General features: G+C 45.7%; 1 protein-coding gene across 5 annotated transcripts; it reads left to right on the top strand.

Annotated features, from left to right (window-relative positions):
* The first annotated feature begins 5,926 nt into the window (after positions 1-5,926).
* On the top strand, positions 5,927-17,955 carry LOC123996373 (interleukin-6 receptor subunit beta-like). Of its 5 annotated transcripts, XM_046299749.1 has the most exons (16): positions 5,927-6,200; positions 7,187-7,284; positions 7,684-7,856; positions 8,025-8,102; positions 8,308-8,360; positions 8,464-8,491; positions 8,725-8,847; positions 9,122-9,204; positions 9,337-9,562; positions 9,674-9,835; positions 9,978-10,076; positions 10,186-10,356; positions 10,468-10,626; positions 15,457-15,517; positions 15,676-15,752; positions 16,361-17,946. In XM_046299749.1, exons 3-16 carry the CDS (start codon positions 7,802-7,804, stop codon positions 16,369-16,371), a joined length of 1,386 nt encoding a protein of 461 aa, XP_046155705.1. In that variant the 5' UTR covers positions 5,927-6,200; positions 7,187-7,284; positions 7,684-7,801; the 3' UTR covers positions 16,372-17,946. The 5 variants fall into 5 exon arrangements, with proteins under 5 accessions (XP_046155705.1, XP_046155704.1, XP_046155701.1 ...); XM_046299748.1 differs by having other exon boundaries at positions 8,467-8,491; positions 15,676-17,955; XM_046299745.1 differs by having other exon boundaries at positions 15,676-17,954.
* Positions 17,956-23,827: the final 5,872 nt, after the last annotated feature.

Genomic DNA, 23,827 nt, shown 5'->3' with positions numbered 1-23,827 from the left:
TCTGTACATTATTGGAACACCTGTAATTACAAAAGTACAATGATTCATGTTTTGCTTTAGCTTGAGATTAAGAATCAGTGGTAGACACTTTAAGTGCATGAAGAGCTCAATTGTACAAAAGCCATACAAATGCCTGTTTGAAACTTTCAGTTTCTGTTGATACTATGTTCCAGTCTTACTTCTGATAGCAAAAGGAGGAAGAAGGATTGGGAAACTAACTGCAAATAACAAACTGAACTCCACCTAGCAGAAACATCTTTGTGTTAGCAGCTATTAATTATGAGCTTATATGGTATTCATGTTAAGGGGCATCACCCTGGGCAGGGTGAACCTTAGTAGCATAGAGTTAAACAAGAACAAAACAAGCAAGTTTTAATAAGAGTTAAAGTTGAATCAACTCTGGAAATGTAACACTTGGTGAAGAGTTAATTTTACACTGTGTGGAGTGGGACCATGTTATCTGAGGCAGTGTTACATGTGTGTCATTCCACGAAATGAGTGCCTTTTGTGTCTCTTATTTTAAGTAGAAATTGTGCACCAATATTGAGTTTTGAAAGACTTATATTCAATAAAGTGCCCTTTAATATAAACCACATGGGAAATTAAATAAATCCCTCTGTGACTTCCAGGAATATTTTAACCCACTTAACCCCAACATTTCTCCAAGTTGTCACCATCATTGTAAAGTTATTTTGTTCCTTTGACAAAGCCATTTCTGAAGATTATTATTGTTCAAGATAGCATGCCCAGGTCGCCGCAGGTCTGTGGAGATCTTTACAATTGCTGCAATAACATGAGCAGAATCTCGAACGGCATTGATCTCTTGCACCATGTACTTTCAATGTAATCTCAATTGCAATCCAGGACATTTGGTGATGCTATTAGATGAAGCAGAGGTATAACACATTCATCTCGTGAATAAATAAATAAAATATCTGACATTGTATTCCAATTTGAACTTTGCTGTGCTTTTAAATGGTTGAAAGCGCAGTGATAGACATTTGTGTCATTCCCTGGTCTTAGTATTTTGTGACTCTGTGTTTGTTCGCACCAGATTGTTTTGTATTGTTCGTGTTTATTCATTTATTAAACATGTATCAAAATTACCACGCTGCATTTTGGTCCTCGCTCTCCTTCATCGGATGAAAACCGTAACAGAATCACCCACCACAACAGGACCAAGCGGTGTGGTGACAGGCAGCGGCAACAGGAGCAGCGAAATCCGGATTTCTGGACATGGGAGGAGATATTGGACGGAAAAGGACCCTGGGCACAGCCTGGAGAATATCGCCGCCCCAAAGAAGAGCTGGAGGCGGTGAAAACGGAGAGGCGCTGGTATGAGGAGGCAGCACGGCGACGTGGATGGAAGCCCGAGAGTCAGCCCCAAAAATGTATTGGGGGGGGCTCACGGGGAGTATGGCTACGTCAGGTAGGAGACCTGCGCAATCTTCCTGTGCTTACCGGGGGGCTAGAGAGACCGGGCAGGCACCGTGTCATGCTGTGGTGCGCACGGTGTCTCCAGTGCAGGTGCATAGCCCGGTGCGGTACATACCAGCTCCTCGTATCGACCGGGCTAAAGTGGGCATCGAGCCAGGTAAGGTTGGGCAGGCTCGGTGCTCAAGAGCTCCAGTGCGCCTGCACGGTCCGGTCTATCCAGTACCACCTCCACGCACCAGCCCTCCGGTGGCAGCTCCCCGCACCAGGCTTCCTGTGCGTGTTCTCGGCCCAGTACCACCAGTGCCAGCACCACGCATCAGGCCTACAGTGCGCCTCGCCTGTCTAGCGCTGCCAGAGCCTTCCTCCTCTACAGCGCTGCCAGAGCCTCCCGCCTGTCCAGCGCAGTCAGAGCCTTCCTCTTCTACAGCGCTGCCGGAGTCTCCCGCTTGTTTAGCGCTGCCGGAGTCTCCCGCTTGTTTAGCGCTGCCAGAGCCTTCCTCCTCTACTGCGCTGCCGGAGTCTCCCGCCTGTTCAGCGCTGCCAGAGCTGCCAGTCTCCAATGAGCTGCCAGTCTGCAATGAGCTGCCAGTCTGCAAGGAGCTGCCAGTCTGCATGGAGCAGCCAGAGCTGCCAGTCTGCCTGGAGCAGCCTGAGCCGCCAGTCTGCATGGAGCAGCCAGCGCCACCAGACTGCATGGAGCAGCCAGAGCCGCCAGTCTGCATGGAGCAGCCAGAGCCGCCAGTCTGCATGGAGCAGCCAGAGCCGCCAGTCTGCATGGAGCAGCCAGAGCCGCCAGTCTGCCAGGATCCGCCAGTCTGCCAGGATTTTCCAGATCCGCCAGTCAGCCAGGATCCGCCATTCAGCCAGGATCCGCCAGTCAGCCAGGATCCACCAGTCAGCCAGGATCTGCCAGAACCACCAGACAGCCAGGATCTGCCAGAGCCAACTACCTGCCTGAGCTTCCCCTCAGTCCCGAGCTTCCCCTCAGTCCTGAGCTTCCCCTCAGTCCCGAGCTACCCCTCAGTCCCGAGCTGCCCCTCAGTCCCGAGCTGCCCCGCAGTCCAGTGGGGCCCTTGGTGAGGGTTACTAGGCCAAGGTCGGCGGCGAGGGTCGCCAATCAAAGGACGCGATGCAAGTGGACTAAGACTTTGTTGGAGTGGGGTCTAAGTCCCGCGCCGGGCTAAAGTGGGCATCGAGCCAGGTAAGGTTGGGCAGGCTCGGTGCTCAAGAGCTCCAGTGCGCCTGCACGGTCCGGTCTATCCAGTACCACCTCCACGCACCAGCCCTCCGGTGGCAGCTCCCCGCACCAGGCTTCCTGTGCGTGTTCTCGGCCCAGTACCACCAGTGCCAGCACCACGCATCAGGCCTACAGTGCGCCTCGCCTGTCTAGCGCTGCCAGAGCCTTCCTCCTCTACAGCGCTGCCAGAGCCTCCCGCCTGTCCAGCGCAGTCAGAGCCTTCCTCTTCTACAGCGCTGCCGGAGTCTCCCGCTTGTTTAGCGCTGCCGGAGTCTCCCGCTTGTTTAGCGCTGCCAGAGCCTTCCTCCTCTACTGCGCTGCCGGAGTCTCCCGCCTGTTCAGCGCTGCCAGAGCTGCCAGTCTCCAATGAGCTGCCAGTCTGCAATGAGCTGCCAGTCTGCAAGGAGCTGCCAGTCTGCATGGAGCAGCCAGAGCTGCCAGTCTGCCTGGAGCAGCCTGAGCCGCCAGTCTGCATGGAGCAGCCAGCGCCACCAGACTGCATGGAGCAGCCAGAGCCGCCAGTGTGCATGGAGCAGCCAGAGCCGCCAGTCTGCATGGAGCAGCCAGAGCCGCCAGTCTGCATGGAGCAGCCAGAGCCGCCAGTCTGCCAGGATCCGCCAGTCTGCCAGGATTTTCCAGATCCGCCAGTCAGCCAGGATCCGCCATTCAGCCAGGATCCGCCAGTCAGCCAGGATCCACCAGTCAGCCAGGATCTGCCAGAACCACCAGACAGCCAGGATCTGCCAGAGCCAACTACCTGCCTGAGCTTCCCCTCAGTCCCGAGCTTCCCCTCAGTCCTGAGCTTCCCCTCAGTCCCGAGCTACCCCTCAGTCCCGAGCTGCCCCTCAGTCCCGAGCTGCCCCTCAGTCCAGTGGGGCCCTTGGTGAGGGTTACTAGGCCAAGGTCGGCGGCGAGGGTCGCCAATCAAAGGACGCGATGCAAGTGGACTAAGACTTTGTTGGAGTGGGGTCTAAGTCCCGCGCCGGAGCCGCCACCGTGGACAGACGCACACCCGGACCCTCCCCTATGGGTTTAGGTGTGCAGCCGGGATTTCGCACCTAGGGAGGGGGGTTCTGCCACGCCCTGGTCTTAGTATTTTGTGTTTTCTTTATTATTTTAGTTAGGCCAGGGTGTGACATGGGTTTATTATGTGGTGTGTTTTGTCTTGTTTTTTTTGTAGGTATCGGGATTGTGATATAGTAGGTTTATCTAGAATAGTCTATGGCTGTCTGGAGTGGTTCTCAATCAGAGGCAGGTGTTTATCGTTGTCTCTGATTGGGAACCATATTTAGGCAGCCATATTCTTTGAGTGTTTCGTGGGTGATTGTTCCTGTCTCTGTGTTTGTTCGCACCAGATAGGTTGTTTAGGTTTTCACGTTACGGTTCTTGTTTTGTGTTGTTCGTGTTTATTTGTTTATTAAACATGTATCAAAATTACCATGCTGCATTTTGGTCCTCCTCTCCTTCATCGGAAGAAAACCGTAACAATTTGGGTGAGATCTAAACCAAAAATCAGTAATTTAAATAAATTCATTAGGTCCAAAACTATAGATTTCATATGACTGGGAACTGATATTTGCATCTGTTGGTCACAGATACCTTAAAAAAAGGTAAAGGCCTGTATCCGAATATCAGTCAGTTTCTTGTGTGACCACTTGCCTCATGCAGCGCGACACATCTCCTTCAGGCTGCTGATTGTGGCTATGCGAAGTTGCTGGATATTGGCAGAAAATGGAACATGCTGTCGTACATGTTGATCCAGTGTATCGCAAACATGCTCAATGGGTAACATGGCTGGTGAGTATGCAGGCCATGGAAGGACTGGGACATTTTCAGCTTCCAGGAATTGTGTACAGATCCTTGCGCCATGGGGCAGTGCATTATGATTCTGAAACATGAGGTGATGGCGGTGGATGAATGGCACGACAATGGGCCTCAGGATCTCATCACGGTATCTCTGTGCATTCAAATTGCCATCGATAAAATGCAATTGTGTTTGTTGTCCATAGTTTATGCCTGCCCATACCATAAACCCACCGCAACCATGGGACACTGTTCCCAACGTTGGTATCAGCACACTGCTCACTCACACGATGCCATACATGTGGTCTGCGGTTGTGAGGCTGTTTGAATGTACTGCCAAATGCTCTAAAACAATGAGGGAGGCGGCTTTTGGTAGAGAAATTAATTCCCATTATTCTCTGGCAACAGCTCTGGTGGACATTCCTACAGTCAGCATGCCAATTGCATGCTCCCGCAAAACTTGAGGGATAAAACTGCACATTTTAGAGTGGCCTTTTGTCCCCAGCAGATGGTGCACCTGTGTAATGATCATGCTGTTTAATCAGCTTCTTGATATGCCACACCTGTCAGGTGGATGGATTATCTTGGCCAAAGAGAAATGTTCATTAACAGGAATGTTAACAAATTTGTTTCCAAAATTTGAGAGAAAGAAGCTTTTTGTGCGTATGGAACATTTCTGGGATCTTTTATTTCAGCTCATGAAACATGGGACCAACACTTTACATGTTCCATTTTTATTTTTGTTCAGTGGACATTGTTGAATTTCCAATGTGTTATCTCTATACTTTCAACAAACTTTTGACTGTCTCTTTGAGTGGTTGAATATACTGTAGGTTGTAATGTCATTGATCAACGTCTCAACCAAACATTACCCAGTTATCCACGTTGAAATGACGTGGTGTGCGCAGTGGAATTTGCACACAGAAATCTAACGGAATGCACCTTTAATGTGGAATAGGTACAAAGAGAGGTATAAAGTGACTAAGCAATGTTTAAGAAATGTAGTCATTTCATAGAAAATGGAAATCCAATTTGAGGATGTAAGAGATGAGAAATTGCTCAGAATTGCCCACGCCTTCAGCTGATTGCCTGAAAAGTCCTACCAAAGTGTCTTCATTCAGATTGGTCAAGCAAACCGTTGCAAAGCCAGTTTTCTAAACCTCAGTGATGAGTGATGCTTTTAATATGAAAGAGTCCATCAAAGCCTAAGCTGCATGGCAGGGGTTAGCTTGAGAGTGATGTGAAAATAGATTATGCTTCTGAACGTAGAAAAGGTAAAGTAGGTCATTTTGTGTCACTGCAGAAGATTGCAGTGGCCAACATCCTCTCTGAAACATTAAGTCAACGTTTCTTTTTTAACCTGCCAACAGTCAGCACACTTCCCTCCCCAACATTGTGGTTTGTGGTGTAGAGACATGTTCTGCCCTTTTATCTGAGAAAGAACAAGAGCATGCAGACATTTTTCGCCCCCAACAGTTTCATTTACGAGAAGCGTAACTGAAACAGGTTTGAGGAGCTGTCGACGGCTGCATGGAACTGTGTTAACAGTTAGCAGTTAGCAAACCCAAGTCTCTTTGGTCAAACGCAGGCTGATCAACCCTGGATTGTCACCTGTTTGGAGACTTTACACACTAACTCCGTCAAGGGGTTGTCGAGGTGATGGAGACAAAGGAACACTGGTTCTTGCATGGATTCCTGCTTCTTGCTATGGTAATAGCTCAAGGTATGAATCTTTTTCTCTACTCAGTTAGTCTCAGGGGCTTTCAAGCGGCTCTTGGCCCAGCGTCAATTTTGTTCAGCTTATCTCCGTAGTGATACAATTATCATACTACCAAAACCATAAAAGACAAATAAGAAGCATTTACTGTGATTGAAGTTTGACATGAGGCTGAAGATTATGGTTAGCTTATCAGGGCAGCATGGTTTTCACAAACAAGAGTTTGTGACAGGGCTGCTACTGTAAATGAACTGTGCAGAAATACAGATGAAAGATATGCATATTATTTATTGCACACTGATAGTTACAGTAGTATTAGTAGTATTTCAATCCAACTTTTGTAATATCCATTTGTAATTTGGGGATAATGTTTCATCTAATATAATAATTTCTAGAATATATTCTATTCATAATATATATTAAATTAACTTGACCCTCTCTGGTGAAAGCAAAGAAGTTGTACGTGGGGTCTGAAATGATTATACTCCAAAATGACACAATACATTATTTACCATTCATTTCTATTGGGCACAAAATCATCTGAAACACAACCGAAACAAACTGTACATGCAGCCAACCAGTTTGTAGAGTCACAAGCTTTATTTAGTCATTGCGTGCTAGGAATATGGGACCAAATACTAAACTTTTGACTACTTTATTATAAAAATCTATTAGGGGTGTCAATTTGTATTTTATTTTTTACAATAATTACTTGTTAAACAAAATGTATTTCTCTGAACAATTGTATTGGTATGAAATAATACAATTTCCCAAATGTTTTACATACAAAAATATACCTCAGTGTTTTAATAATTTATTTTACACAGACATTATTGCTCATCTTTAACAAAGGTGTCAATAATTTCAGACCCCATGTATACATACCAATGAAGCGGACAGCAACTCACTGAATTTTGTATATATATTTTTTTTAAACATTTAAACACTTTAAATTTCCTTTATAAAGGGGCAACTATTAACTGTCCTTCTAGTCCTCTGTGCTACAAGAAAACTGAAAGTGACACCATCTATACATGTGAATGGGAGACATCTGAATCTATGAAGAATGCAACTTATGAGCTTTTTACAGGTACGTGAACTAGCTATGCATGCTTGGGAACTTTCCACAAGTTACACAGACAGAGAAGTTGTATTATGACACCGGAAAACCGGCAGGTGCTGGGTGTGTAGTGGCTAAACGATGCATGAGCAAATGAAGAACTCCTCATTTAAGAGCTACCTGTATACACATTGTAACAATTGTATTATAGCAGACAAAAAGAAAAATAGTGTTGTGACATGTGAGCGTGTGCACGTTACGGTCACCGGCAGATAAAGCAAGACGGAGGGTTTGACAGTAGGAAGACAGTATTGCCTTGTGCTTGAGAATGAACTATCAACCTTAGTAGATCCCCAGGTAATAAAACATTGATCATACAATCTGTTCAGTGTGCGAACCAAATGTTGCTCTCATCCTTAATGTTTTCAGCCGCTCCAATTCCGCTGCAAGTAGAACATCATTGGGCAGTAGTAGGAAGAGCTGTATCTGTGTGCAAGACAATACAGTGCTCAACAAAGTGTTGGTGGATATATGGGTGGTCGCGTACATGGGCAACGAGAGCTGCCAGTCACTTAATACAACTGTTACACTTTCTGAAAGAGGTAAATCATTATTATTTATTTGAAATGTTATTCGGTGTAAAATGCAGGCTAAGAATCCACTAAGTACTTTACACAACTGACCACGGTACGATTTGAATCCCAAGATTCCTATTGTAATCTTTGTTTTTTTTTTTTTGCGTGTAACGTGATTTTGCTTTCTCCCTACAGTTAAGTATGAAGCTCCCCAACGTATGTCTATGGCAAGATCCTCGAGCAATCTTACCCTCAGCTGGGATAACACGAAAGGTAGTTAAGGTGCTCAGGGCCTTGCACAGTCCTTTGGGAGGGCAGGTGCTCAACAGTTTTCTTCCAAGATTCAAGAGGTTATGAGAGATTAGCTCGTTTTATGTGTCACAAGTAACGAGACTTACGTTAAAAAAAATTGGGGGGGGGGGTTTGTAAACACAACCAATCTGAAAAAGCAATTTCTCATATGTGCACGTGCCTGAAGATGCTGTCATAAAGGTGAAGTTCAGAAGACTAGAGGAAACCTCAGGGACATGGGTGAGACCTCTTCTTTTCCTTGCAGCAATGCGCTCATTCATTCTTTTCTGATGAGTTTAGTATTTTTGCCTCAATTAATTTGACCTTGTCTCTGTTGGTCTAGAAGACATTTAAGAAAGAAGTCAAACAAGGTGAGCTCCTTTCAGTTTCATTTGAAGATCTTTTGAAATATAAGCAGCCACATTATTGTAATGTTTATTTCATTATTTTACTGCAGTGTGGGTCTCAATAAAATGGAGTATTTGAAAGGTGCAAAGCTATCACTACTAGAAAGTCGCTCTGGATAAGAGCGTCTGCTAAATGACTTAAATGTAAATGTAAATGTAGAGTGAGACTTGCAGTAAACCTGTGTTTGTCTGTACAGCCATGGTCACTCTGGAGAATCTCCAGAACGAATCTGTGTACCAACTACAGGTCAGACAAATGTCCAAGCATGTCAAACATCCCCTGTGGAGCGACTGGACTCCAATCCTGGACGTTCCCACTGGTGAGCAATGGATATTTAAATAGTCTGTGCGACAGCCTACAGTGAAACTCACCAGGGTTGATGGCAATTCTATTCAAAATCAGTCAATTCTGTTCACATGGTGATTGGAAACAGTGGCAAGTTTTTAAATTCATGAATTGAATTTCAATCTTCTGTATTGTCAGAATTTTTTTATTTGACTCTATGTCCCGAGATGAAGACATGTTCCTGGCTTTGCCCTTCTAGAATTGCAGAGGATGTACCATTTCTGGTTGTAACTGTCATTTTGCTGCAGAAATCCCAAATCCCCCAGAAGTTAACTGGACAGTAGAGGAGGATTTTAACAATGGTACTCGACTACTCAAGCTGACTTGGGGTGTAAGTTACAAAGTGCTACAAAACATTGAAAATTAAGTAACATTATAGACTCTGCTGGTTACAATTAGGCTCAAATTGTATTTCAAAGAGTTGCATCACTTACATCCATTTGTGTACCCCTGTGTCTTCCAGACACCACCTTATCCAGTCTCTATGCAGGTGAATTACAACCTCTCTCTCCATATTTGGCCATGCCTACTAAAGCGAAAGAACTTCACCATTGTCACTACCACTGAGTTCAATGTTTACGTGACTTACTCTGCTGTCAGTGGTGACATTATTGCCTTTAATAAAGTGGGAAAGTCATCCCCGACACATATCCTTGTCCCAGCAAAACATATTTCATTTCCCTGCAAGTGTAAGTATATATGTGTGTGTGTTTTTTGTGTGTCTGGCTTATACTTCATTTACCTCTACACAATGATGTTAATTCCTGAAATCAAAATGTTGTTATTTAATTTCCAATTAGCTTGGCCTAATGACAGACTCATCCCCCTCAAGTATGCGCATGGCTTTATGAAATCCTGCCTGGAGTGGTACAAGTCAACAGACGGAGAAACGCGACCAGAAAAAGTGAATAGATCAAAACTAAATGGAACCGTGAAGAAAAAACTAAAACTTGTCAGAAAAAGTAAGGGGGAATTTCACCCAAAAACATTTTTTTTGGGGGGGGAGAATAGGAAATGTCTCTATTCGTTTTACTGTGCTTTATCAAGTGTGAAAAATCAAGATATCGCAAACTGAGATAATAAACACGTCTGGTTTTGTTCCAGAGATGGACGACTATGTACGTTACTATTACCTCGTTCACAAACAAACTGATGGAAAGCCACAATCAACAGAGACGTGTCTCATGTATAAAAAGGAGGGTGGTAAGATAAACTCATATAAAAAAAATCTGACTGTCACAGCAATGCTTGTATGAAGTTCTTTCCTACATAATAATGTATACATCATCTAACACGGATGTCATGTTTTCAGCACCCAGTAAGGCACCTGATCATTTCACTGCTCCTATTCTTAATGTTACAACCAATTCTGCAATGCTGCATTGGAAACCTATTCCTGTGCCAGACCAGCGAGGTTTCCTTACACACTATGAAATCTGCTACACAAGGAGAAGCCAAAACAATGAGTCACAAATTGAATCTGGTAAAGTCCTCCTCCAAACTTAATGAGTCGATGCCCTGTGATAAACGTGTAATTTATGTAATTGTGTAATTAATGTATATAGATGAATATCACATTTTTGTCTCTTATCAGAGTGTCTCAAGAGCTTTGCATCAAAAACAGAGTATCTTGTTCAAAACCTGACACCTGGGTCCATCTACAACATCCATCTCGCTGGAGCAACAGCTGCAGGTTCAGGACCAACGACAACTATCGAAATCACGACAAAGCCCGTACCCCAGTCCGTTATTGGTAGGAATTAGGAAAATATTATTTTTATGGCACAGACTAGACCAGAGAATCAGCAAAAATGTTAAACAATTTTGAAATTATGAGAGTCCACATTCATGGTATAATTGACTTTATCACTTGTGATTTTCAATTTTCAAATTAGTGATATGTGGATGTTGCCTGCATTATTTCCCCCTACAGACTCAAGATGCTCATCGAACTCAACAACATAAAATGACATTATTATTGTCATGCAGGTGAAGGAGGACCCAAACGCGACTTAACAGAAACAGAGTTTATTAATGTTCAAAACCGAATAACTGAAATCCTCTAGATTAGTAGAGGGGGAAAAACAACTGGAGAAGCGGCCACAGACTGCAGGTCGCTTCGGGTAGGCGCAGGCCGTAGTCAACTGAGACACCTGCTCACACGCAGCGTCTGAAGAAGGCACAAAACACGACAGGACAGGGTGATACACAATCACGGCAAAAAACACGACAGGACAGGGCGAAACGCAATCACAGCATGGAATACAAAACAAGGAACCGACGGAACAGGAACGGATCACAAAGGAATAAATAGGGAGTCTAATCAGGGGAAAGGATCGGGAACAGGTGTGGGAAGACTAAATGATGATTAGGGGAATAGGAACAGCTGGGAGCAGGAACGGAACGACAGAGAGAAGAGAGAGCGAGAGAGTGAGAGAGGGAGGGGGAGAGAGAGGGCTAGAAGGAGGGAAAGAACCAAATAAGACCAGCAGAGGGAAACGAATAGAATGGGAAGCACAGGGACAAGACAAGATAATAAATGACAAACATGACAGTACCCCCCCCACTCACCGAGCGCCTCCTGGCGCTCTCGAGGAGGAACACTGGCGGCAACGGAGGAAATCATAGATCAAACGGTCCAGCACGTCCCGAGAAAGAACCCAACTCCTCTCCTCAGGACCGTAACGAAAAACGATAAAAAGGGAAACTAGGGTACTACTCTAAAAAAAAAATGAGAACTAGGGACAGACTGAGACACAGCAAGGGCAGGGACAAGAACAGGAGAGATGCGATGGCAGGGAACAGACCGAGACCCAGCAAGACCAGGAGCAGAAGCAGAAAAAAAATTACCAGACTTCTTCTGCGCGCAGTCTGAACACGCAGCCACGAAACGGCGCGTGTCACGCTCCTGAGTCGGCCACCAAAAGCGCTGGCGAATAGACGCAAGAGTGCCTCGAACACCGGGATGACCAGCTAACTTGGCAGAGTGAGCCCACTGAAGAACAGCCAGACGAGTGGAAACAGGAACGAAAAGGAGGTTACTAGGACAAGCGCGCGGCGACGCAGTGTGCGTGAGTGCTTGCTTAACCTGTCTTTCAATTCCCCAGACTGTCAACCCGACAACACGCCCATAAGGAAGAATCCCCTCGGGATCAGTAGAAGCCACAGAAGAACTAAACAGACGGGATAAGGCATCAGGCTTGGTGTTCTTGCTACCCGGACGGTAAGAAATCACAAACTCGAAACGAGCGAAAAACAACGCCCAACGAGCTTGACGGGCATTAAGTCGTTTGGCAGAACGGATGTACTCAAGGTTCTTATGGTCTGTCCAAACGACAAAAGGAACGGTCGCCCCCTCCAACCACTGTCGCCATTCGCCTAGGGCTAAGCGGATGGCGAGCAGTTCACGGTTACCCACATCATAGTTGCGCTCAGATGGCGACAGGCGATGAGAAAAATAAGCGCACGGATGAACCTTATCGTCAGACTGGAAGCGCTGGGATAGAATGGCTCCCACGCCTACCTCTGAAGCGTCAACCTCGACAATGAATTGTCTAGTGACGTCAGGAGTAACGAGGATAGGAGCGGACGTAAAACGTTCTTTTAGAAGATCAAAAGCTCCCTGGGCGGAACCGGACCACTTAAAACACGTCTTGACAGAAGTAAGAGCTGTGAGAGGGGCAGCAACTTGACCGAAATTACGAATGAAACGCCGATAGAAATTAGCGAAACCTAAAAAGCGCTGCAACTCGACACGTGACCTTGGAACGGGCCAATCACTGACAGCTTGGACCTTAGCGGAATCCATCTGAATGCCTTCAGCGGAAATAACGGAACCGAGAAAAGTAACGGAGGAGACATGAAAAGAGCACTTCTCAGCCTTTACGTAGAGACAATTCTCTAAAAGGCGCTGTAGAACACGTCGAACGTGCTGAACATGAATCTCGAGTGACGGAGAAAAAATCAGGATATCGTCAAGATAGACAAAAACAAAACTGTTCAGCATGTCTCTCAGAACATCATTAACTAATGCCTGAAAAACAGCTGGCGCATTGGCGAGACCGAACGGCAGAACCCGGTACTCAAAATGCCCTAACGGAGTGTTAAACGCCGTTTTCCACTCGTCCCCCTCTCTGATGCGCACGAGATGGTAAGCGTTACGAAGGTCCAACTTAGTAAAGCACCTGGCTCCCTGCAGAATCTCGAAGGCTGATGACATAAGGGGAAGCGGATAACGATTCTTAACCGTTATGTCATTCAGCCCTCGATAATCCACGCAGGGCGCAGAGTACCGTCCTTCTTCTTAACAAAAAGAACCCCGCCCCGGCCGGAGAAGAAGAAGGCACTATGGTACCGGCGTCAAGAGACACAGACAAATAATCCTCGAGAGCCTTACGTTCGGGAGCCGACAGAGAGTATAGTCTACCTCGAGGAGGCGTGGTCCCTGGAAGGAGAACAATACTACAATCATACGACCGGTGAGGAGGAAGGGAGTTGGCTCGGGACCGACTGAAGACCGTGCGCAGATCATGATATTCCTCCGGCACTTCTGTCAAATCGCCAGGTTCCTCCTGAGAAGTAGGGAGAGAAGAAACGGGAGGGATGGCAGACATTAAACACTTCACATGACAAGAAACGTTCCAGGATAGGATAGAATTACTAGACCAATTAATAGAAGGATTATGACATACTAGCCAGGGATGACCCAAAACAACAGGTGTAAACGGTGAACGGAAAATCAAAAAGAAATAGTCTCACTGTGGTTACCAGATACTGTGAGAGTTAAAGGTAGTGTCTCAAATTTGATACTGGGAAGATGACTACCATCTAAGGCAAACATGGGCGTAGGCTTGTCTAACGGTCTGAAAGGAATGTTATGTTTCCGAACCCATGCTTCGTCCATGAAACAACCCTCAGCCCCAGAGTCAATCAAGGCACTGCATGTAGCACCCGAACCGGTCCAGCGTAGATGGACCGACATAGTAGTACAAGATCTAGATGAAGGGACCTGAGTAGTAGCGCTCACCAGTAGCCCTCCGCTTACTGATGGGCTCTGGCCTCTTACTGGACATGAATTAACGAAATGTCCAGCAACTCCACAATAGAGGCACAGGCGGTTGGTGATCCTCCGTTCCCTCTCCTTATTCGAGATGCGAATCCCTCCCAGCTGCATGGGCTCAGTCTCAAAGCCAGAGGGGGGAGATGGTTGCGATGCGGAGCAGGGAAACACCGTTGATGCGAGCTCTCTTCCACGAGCCCGGTGACGAAGATCTACCCGTCGTTCTATGCGGATGGCGAGAGCAATCAAAGAGTCCACATCTGAAGGAACCTCCCGGGAGAGAATCTCATCCTTAACCACAGCGTGGAGTCCCTCCAGAAAACGAGCGAGCAGCGCCGGCTCGTTCCACTCACTAGAGGCAGCAAGAGTGCGAAACTCAATGGAATAATCCGTTATGGACCGTTCACCTTGGCATAAGGAAGCCAGGGCCCTAGAAGCCTCCCCACCAAAAACTGAACGGTCAAAAACCCGAATCATCTCCTCTTTAAAGTTCTGGAAATCGTTAGAGCAAACAGCCCTTGCCTCCCAGATAGCTGTGCCCCATTCTCGAGCCCGGCCAGTAAGGAGTGAAATGACGTAAGCAACCCGAGCTCTCTCTCTAGAGTATGTGTTGGGTTGGAGAGAGAACACAATCTCACACTGCGTGAGAAAGGAGCGGCACTCAGTGGGCTGCCCGGAGTAGCAAGGTGGGTTATTAACCCTAGGTTCTGGAGGCTCGGCAGGCCAGGAAGTAACAGGTGGCACGAGACGTAGACTCTGGAACTGTCCAGAGAGGTCGGAAACCTGAGCAGCCAGGTTTTCCACGGCCTGGCGAGCAGCGGATAATTCCTGCTCGTGTCTGCTGAGCATGGCTCCTTGGATCTCGACGGCAGTGTAACGAGCGTCTGAAGTCGCTGGGTCCATTCCTTGGTCGGTTCCTTCTGTCATGCAGGTGAAGGAGGACCCAAACGCGACTTAACAGAAACAGAGTTTATTAATGTTCAAAACCGAATAACTGAAATCCTCTAGATTAGTAGAGGGGAAAAACAACTGGAGAAGCGGCCACAGACTGCAGGTCGCTTTTCGGGTAGGCGCAGGCCGTAGTCAACTGAGACACCTGCTCACACGCAGCGTCTGAAGAAGGCACAAAACACGACAGGACAGGGTGATACACAATCACGGCAAAAAACACGACAGGACAGGGCGAAACGCAATCACAGCATGGAATACAAAACAAGGAACCGACGGAACAGGAACGGATCACAAAGGAATAAATAGGGAGTCTAATCAGGGGAAAGGATCGGGAACAGGTGTGGGAAGACTAAATGATGATTAGGGGAATAGGAACAGCTGGGAGCAGGAACGGAACGACAGAGAGAAGAGAGAGCGAGAGAGTGAGAGAGGGAGGGGGAGAGAGAGGGCTAGAAGGAGGGAAAGAACCAAATAAGACCAGCAGAGGGAAACGAATAGAATGGGAAGCACAGGGACAAGACAAGATAATAAATGACAAACATGACAATTATCTCCTTTATCTTTTCCAATAAGGTTGGATCATAGCTGGCATAATTGCAATATTAATAACAGTATGCTTGTTCATCATCAAGAGGTAAGCTGAAAATATATACTTTTTAATAACATCCGATCTTCAGGATTAACAAGAAAGCCTAGTCTTTCAGGGATGAATATTGTTCATTTTTCAATGACTTCAAAAACATTTCACACATCATTCTAAACAGCATCTATAACTTTTGTTCTAATTCTAAGACATAAAAAAAAAAATCTTCCCACCAATACCACGTCCTGTGGTCGTAGAGTCGGTGAATTATCGAGCGAGGAATCAGGTAAAATCCTTTTAACAATTGACATATTTAGGATTGTGTTCAGACTTTACTGTGCAGAACTCTGCATTTTCCCTAAATGTCCTGCTTTGTAAGTCAGAATGCACGCAGCACATGATTGAACTGAAACAAAATTGAAAGTAGACATCATGTGACATGATTTGATCTTTTACACTAAATCACAAATTATAAAAGTACCATAGTCATGATTGAGCCCTGTCAGGCTGCCATCATAAAAGGTAGGGTTAGTTATTGTGTCTACAGAGGTGCTCAGGTCTATATGAATACACTGGTGGGAGGAAAGCACCTGCTGAGCAAGGAAAGCACAAACATGGTGAGAAGAATCTTCCCTTGGCACTCAGTAGCCACAAACCTTCCATACATTCCACAAACAATAATGCACGCCAAACTTATTAAATAGCTGGTTTATCAACTCAACCTTTTACAAAACATGTGAAACTGATGTGTTATAGGTGCAAAGCAAAAATATCTGGTGCACAACTTTATGTGTGTGCTTAACTTGAACATTTGTCCAAGTCATGTGTTGATGCTAACATCATTGAGACATTGGCATGATTTGATCCTGAATGGGTATCCCTTTGTCTCAACAGAGTATGCATGAGAAGGAGGAGGTGCATGAGCTGCAGCTATATGACAACTGCAGCCAAGGCCCCAACCCCGAGGAAGCCACAGTCCTGGAAGTGTCTGAGACATACGAGTGTGAAGACACGGACGAGAAGTGCCTGGGAGACTCCAGCACACCAGTTAGTGACCCGCGGAGCCCTGATTACAGGGCCCAGGTGCTATGTCTAGAAACCCCTGATTCAAGCTAAGGAGAGATTGACTGTTTGGTCACCATGTTGATGTACAGGAACGGTCTGGTCTTTGATATGAAAGCATACTCCACCGAGGATGTCGGGATCCCACTTTAGACATCACTGCTGTAGCACTCGCTCGAAGCCTGTAATTATAATATATGACCCCCTTATTATGGTGTATTGTCACTTTCTATTGGTCCTGACTAAATAACAGCCATCTTGAGTCAGTTGAGAGAATTGACATATTATAAGCCTTATAATAATACATTATAAAGGCTTATTCTTGTTTCTAACAAGTTATAAAGCGCATCTGCATCCTTTAAGTAAAGTGTTAGGCAACACTGCGAGAGAGTGGTGACAGTGGCCTGGCTGGGCCGTTTAGCACTTTGTCTGTTCAAATATTCAGGCTAGTTCATTAACAGGTAATTATTATATTATTGTGGACATTAAAATATGTTTAAACACTGTGGATATAAATAATACTGAAAAAGTTTGCATTGATGTATTTCTTTAAAATATTTGATTAAACTAATTTTCTTGACAATAAGCAAAAACATGGGCAAAAACAGACAACTTGATTTACATACATTTCCACAAACATTAGTGGCATCACACTTGCCCAGACCCACATGTTCCCACACAAACAAAGAGGTGTAATGGGTTGGCACTCAAAAAGATGTCGCATAAAGCGTACAGTACTTCATTATTCAATGTTTGTCATTATTTTCACTGCATCAGACGTTTTGGCTTTAGTGCCTTCTAATGCTCTGCCCCATGTGACTTCAAATTGTGTTATGTTGTTTCTGTCTGTAGACAGATTTTTTCCCCATATTTAAATAATAAAGCATTTGATTATTCCATTCTCTTAAAGATGGAGTATCATTTGACTGGGGACGGTGGGATATGACCCCCCACATTCTAAAATTGCAATGTTGCCCTCCCCCCAGTTTTACCTGTCACCGTGCTGATAATAGGCAGACCAAGGCGCAGCAGTGTGTGTTCGGAGATCCACATCTTTTATTTAAGTGAAACTTTCAAACAAAACCAATAAACAAGCAACAAAATGTGACTTACGTGGTGCAACCAGCACAAACATAAACAATATCCCACAACCCAGGTGGGAACAATGGAGGATCCCCAAGTAGGATCCCCAATTAGAGACAACGATCATCAGCTGCCTCTAATTGGGAACCATACCAAGTACCAACACCCCCCTAGTCACGCCCTGACCTACAACACCATAGAGAACCAAGGGCTCTCTATGGTCAGGGCGTGACATTATCATTGCACTGTGATAGAAAAAAAGGGTCATCGGTGTGCTTTATGACCATGCGGTCATGTGGTCGGGTAGGCTGTTTGGCTAACATTAGCTAGCTAGCTCACTAACTGTAGGTATTATTTTTGCCTCACTCACACTAGACCTGAATTAAATGATGAAACTAGCGGCCAAACGTTTCTTGACAGCGCAATGTGAGTTTTTATTAGAGTCAGTATAGCAATGTAACGTTATTGATTATGTTCATATAATCTCAGACGTAAATTACTGCAGTTTAAGACCATCCATAGATCGTACTATATGCCAGTGAAACTGAATAACATGCACTCAGAAATGTATTTCCTCTGCTGGAGGTGTAAAATACAGAAGGGGGGCCTCCCGGGTGGCGCAGTGGTCTAGGGCACTGCATCGCTGCACTAGCTGTGCCACCAGAGACCCTGGGTTTGCGCCCAGGCTCCGTCGCAGCCAGCAGTCCATGGGGCGACGCACAATTGGCCTAGCGTCGTCCGGGTTAGGGAGGGTTTGGCCAGTAGGGATATCCTTGTCTCATCATGCACCAGTGACTCCTGTGGCAGGCCGGGCACAGTGCACGCTCCTCCGACACATTGGCGCGGCTGGCTTCCGGGTTGGATACATGTTAAGAAGCAGTGCGGCCTGGTTGGGTTGTGTTTTGGGGGACGCATGGCTTTCGACCTTCGTCTCTCCCGAGCCCATACGGGAGTTGTAGCAATGAGACAAGATAGTAATTACTAACAATTGTATACCACAAAATTGGGAAGAAAAGATTTATCTTTATTTAAAAATTTTAAAAACACAGATGGGAACATATGCCTGCACTCCGCCCGTGCCGGGTGAATGTGGGTATTGAGCCTAAGGGAGAGGTGCGAGTAGTATGCACCAGATCTTCAGTGCTCACCCACAGCCCGGTTCAACCTGTGCTTGCACTCTGGAGGGTCCGGGCTAAAGGGGTCATCCAGCCTGGAGGAGTGGTGCCAAGGCTGCGCACCAGAGCCCCAGTGCTCCCCCACAGCCCGGTCTATCCGGTGCCTCCTCCACGCATCAGGCATCCTGTAGGTCTCCCCAGCCTGGTGAGCCCTGTGGCAGCCCCACGCACCAGGCTGTCTCTCCGTCTCCTCTCTCCAGGTTCTCCCGTCTGTCCGGAGCTGCCAGAGCCGCCCGTCTGTCAGGAGCTGCCAGAGCCTCCCGTCAGTCAGTAGCTGCCAGAGCCGCCCGTCTGTCAGGGGCTGCCAGAGTCCGGCGCTGGCGGAGTCTCCCGTCTATTTGGGGCCCGCCGCTCCAAAGGCGCCACGTAAGTGGACCAAGACTATTGTGGAGCGGGGTCCCGCGCCAGAGCCGCCACCGTGGACAGATGCCCACCCAGATCCTCCCTATGGGTTTAGGTTTTGCGGCCGGGGTCCACACCTTTTGGGGGGGGGGTACTGTCTCACCCTGACCATAGATTACTTTGTATGTTTCTATTTTTAGTTTGGTCAGGGTGTGATGTGGGTGGGTATTCTATGTTGTATGCTCTAGGTTTTCTTTTTCTATGTGTTTGGCCTGGTATGGTTCTCAATCAGAGGCAGCTGTCTATCGTTGTCTCTGATTGAGAGCCATATTTAGGTAGCCTGTTTTCCCATTTTGAGTTGTGGGTGATTATTTTTTTGGATAGTGTTTGTTGCACCTGTCAGAACTGTTCGGTTATCGTTTTGTTGTTTTTGTTCGTGTATTCATTCTGAATTTAAAGTATTATGGATACATACCACGCTGCACTTTGGTCCTCCTCTTTCACCCCACGAAAATCGTTACACTCCCGCCATTTTGGGGTTATTCATTTTTTCATAATAACTTAATTGTGTGCATTGTTTGCTGTGCCTATTATTTCCCCATTACATACATCACTAGTAGTAGCCTACATTTACCGTCAATGTTTGTTTGGTTATGGTAATTTCTGTTAATGCATTCAATATATTATTATTAGTCATTTACCTTTCTCGTTGTTGGAGTGGACATGTGTTTTACAGAACTCAACCTATGCTACACTTGTCTTTTGTTTTTAAAATCAAAATCAGTTCCTCAAAGTATTTGAACAATATTAGCCGTTCTCTCCCTTTCGATAACCACTCAGCATGAAAGGGAAAAATGTAATACTCTAATCCAGTGGAAATGTCATAAAATGCCTTATTACTTCTTATCGCTTACACAAATAGCCTACCGCTGGCACACAGATTGATAGAAATGGTAAGATAAATTGTCACTCCAAATGAAAAAGGTTGCCGACCACTGGTGTAGCCTATTACCGGCAACTTCAGGAGCATAAGGAGGGCCGAGAACAGTTTATTTTTCTTCTGGTTAGGATATCTTCATCTCTGGCTACCTCTTGAATCATTTTTGTGTCTTCATTATTGAATCAAACAGCAAGCTTAAAGCATCAGATGAGTTCAGGACATATAGCCTTGTTGATTTTATTAAAACACATAGGGTGTGTCTATACACAACCAATCGATTGGTCGAAAGAAAAGACTACTCTTGGTGGACCAAGATGTTTTTGGTCGGAGACAGCCCAAGTAGAAAGGCAGGAAATTAGTTTAGATGCCAGAAATAATTATGAGGGAGGACCCCCTGCCAGGTTATGTCCCCCACCCCACTTCTAAAACCAAAGTTGCGTCCCTAACTTCTTCAATATAATTGCCAAAAATAATATTGTCTAGCCCATTGGGTATCTCACTGCACACCCAATATGCCGTGTCTTGAAATATGCACATAGACTGGTTAAAATACTTTTACATTGTAAAACTTCTGTCAGCCAGCTTTCTAACTCTGCCCATAATTTCTGGACTTTATAGCACTCCCAGAAAGCATAAATTATTGAGTTATTGTTAGTTTTACACTGAAGACATGACTCTGCTGTTGTGCTGTAGAATTTGTGAATCTTGTCTCTCACATAAATTATATACACTACCATTCAAAAGTTTGGGGTCACTTACAAATTTCCTTCTCTTCCATTAAAACATACATACCCTTTTTTGTATCCAGGCTGTATCACAACCGGCCGTGATTGGGAGTCCCATAGTGCGGCGCACAATTGGCCCAGCGTTGTCCGGGTTTGGCTGGTGTAGGCCATCATTGTAAATAAGAATTTGTTCTTAACTGACTTGCCTAGTTAAATAAAGGTTAAATACAAATATTACAATTAAAAAACATTTCTGTATGGACCTCGCCTTGTGCATGGGGGCATTGTCATGCTGAAACAGGAAAAGGCCTTCCCCAAAGTTGGAAGCACAGAATCGTCTAGAATGTCATTGTATGCTGTAGCATTAAGATTTCCCCTCACTGGCAGGTAGCGTTCTCCTGGCATCAGCCAAACCTCAATTAATCTGTCGAACTGCCAGACAGTGATGCTGTCATGTTTTGTCTTATATTGTCTTGTCCTGGTGCTTTCCCTTCTGTTCGTTTCCCCCTGCTGGTCTTATTAGGTTCGTTCCCTTTTTCTATCCCTCTCTCTCCCCCTCCCTCTCTCTCTTCTCTCTATCGTCCCGTTCCTGCTCCCAGCTGTTCCTCATTCTCCTAACTCACTCATTTAGTCTTTTCACACCTGTCCCCTATTTTGCCTCTGATTAGAGTCCCTATTTCTCCCCTTGTTTTCCGCTTCTGTCCTTGTCGGATCCTTGTATGATGTTCGCTGTGCTGTGTCCTTGTCTCGCCCTGTCGTGTCTTGTCTCCTTCAGATGCTGCGTGTGAGCAGGTGTCTTAGTCTGCTACGGTCGGTGCCTTCCCGAAGCAACCTGCAGTCAATGGTCGAGTCTCCAGTCTGTCCTCGTTACTACGAGTGGATTTAAGTTTTTTCCTGTTTTGTTTTCTTCTTTAGTGTTCCAGGATTATTACTTTTGCCATTTACTGGAATAAAGACTCTGTTTTCGCTAAGTCGCTTTTGGGTCCTCATTCACCAGCATAACAGATGCGTGCTTCATCACTCCTGTATACTTCTGTATACTTCTGGCTCTTCCTTGGACACTGTGCTAACTAACCTCCAAACGAGCTTCAATGCCATACAACACTCCGTCTGTGGCCTCCAACTGCTCTTAAACGCTAGTAAAACCAAATGCATGCTTTTCAACCGTTCGCTGCCCGCACCCGCCCGCCCGAATAGCATTACCAACCTGGACGGTTCCGATCTAGAATATGTGGACAACTATAAATACCTAGGTGTCTGGCTAGACTGTAAACTCTCCTTCCAGACTCATATTAAACATATTAAACATCTCCAATCCAAAATCAAATCTAGAATCGGCTTTCTATTTAGCAGCAAAGCCTCCTTCACTCACGCCGCCAAACTTACCCTAGTAAAACAGACTATCCTACCGATCCTCGACTTTGGCGATGTCAAAATAGCTTCCAACACTCTAATCAGCAAACTGGATGTAGTCTATCACAGTGCCATCCGTTTTGTTACCAAATCACCTTATGCCACCCACCACTGCGACCTGTATGCTCTAGTCGGCTGGCCCTCGCTACATATTCGTCGCCAGACCCACTGGCTCCAGGTCATCTATAAGTCTATGCTAGGTAAAGCTCCGCCTTATCTCAGTTCACTGGTCACGATAACAGCACCCACTCATAGCACATGTTCCAGCAGATATATCTCACTTATCATCCCCAAAGCCAACACCTCATTCGGCCGCCTTTCCTTCCAGTTCTCTGCTGCCAGTGACTGGAACGAATTGCAAAAATCGCTGAAGTTGGAGACTTTTATCTCCCTCACCAACTTTAAACATCAAATATCTGAGCAGCTAACCGATCGCTGCAGCTGTACATAGTCCATCGGTAAATAGCCCACCCAATTTACCTACCTCATCCCCATACTGTTTTTATTTTATTTACTTTTCTGCTCTTTTGTACACCAGTATCTCTACTTGCACATCATCATCTACTCATTTATCACTCCAGTGTTAACCTGCTAAATTGTTATTATTCGCTCCTATGGCCTATTTATTGCCTACCTCCTCATGCCTTTTGCACACACTGTATATAGACTTTCTTTTTTTCTACTGTGTCATTGACTTGTTTATTGTTCACTCCATGTGTAACTCTGTGTTGTTGTCTGTGTCACACTGCTTTGCTTTATCTTGGCCAGGTCGCAGTTGCAAATGCCTACCTGGTTAAATAAAGGTGAAATAAAAAATAAAATAAAAAAACTCCAATACCAGTGAGCTTTACACCACTCCAGCCAATGCTTGGCATTGCACTTGGTGATCTTAGACTTGTGTGCTGCTGCTTGGCCATGGAAACACATTTTATGAAGCTCCTGATGAACAATACCGCGTGTGCCACCCTATGTGATTCCCAATCACAGCCAGTTGTGATACAGCCTGGGATCGAACCCAGGTCTGTATTGACGCCTCTAGCACTGCGATGCAGTGCCTTAGATCACTGTCCCGCTCGGGAGGCAGTACAGACAAATGTTATGCGCTACATTCTTTAGCGCTCGCCGGTCCCGTTCTGTGAGCTTGTGTGGCCTGCCACTTCGCGGCTGAGTCGTTGTTGCTCCTTGGCGTTTCCACTTCACAATAACAGCCCTTACAGTTGTACGGAGCAGCTCTAGCAAGGCAGAAATTTGACTAACTGACCTATTAGAAAGGTGGTATCCTATGACGGTGCCACGTTGAAAGTCACTGAACTCTTCCGTAAGGCCATTCTAAGGCCAATGTTTGTCTATGGAGATTGCATGGCTGTGTGCTCGATTTTATACACATGTCTGCAAAGGGTGAGGTTGAAATAGCCAAATCCACTAATTTGAGAGAAAGTGTGTCAACATACTTTTGTATATATTGTGTAAGTTTCTACAAGTCTGGTGAGCCTATTAACAGTAGGGGCTGTAACTCTGAGCTAGATGCTGGATCAGCATCTGGCTCAGAGTTACATCCAGCATCCTGCACAGAGTTGCATCCTGCACAGAGTTATATCCAGCATCCGGCTCAGAATTACAT

This window comes from Oncorhynchus gorbuscha, linkage group LG15, assembly GCF_021184085.1.
Source record: "Oncorhynchus gorbuscha isolate QuinsamMale2020 ecotype Even-year linkage group LG15, OgorEven_v1.0, whole genome shotgun sequence".
Taxonomy (NCBI): Eukaryota; Metazoa; Chordata; class Actinopteri; order Salmoniformes; family Salmonidae; genus Oncorhynchus; species Oncorhynchus gorbuscha.
This window is presented reverse-complemented; position numbering and strand designations above follow the sequence as displayed.

Bases quoted from the DNA above. Each gene is read 5' to 3' on its own strand.
- LOC123996373 (XM_046299745.1), top strand. From the start codon at position 7,802: ATGGGCAACGAGAGCTGCCAGTCACTTAATACAACTGTTACACTTTCT. The intron at 9,205-9,336 runs GTAAGTTACAAA...TGTGTCTTCCAG, and splicing joins TACTCAAGCTGACTTGGGGT to ACACCACCTTATCCAGTCTC. The intron at 10,077-10,185 runs GTAAGATAAACT...TCATGTTTTCAG, and splicing joins CATGTATAAAAAGGAGGGTG to CACCCAGTAAGGCACCTGAT.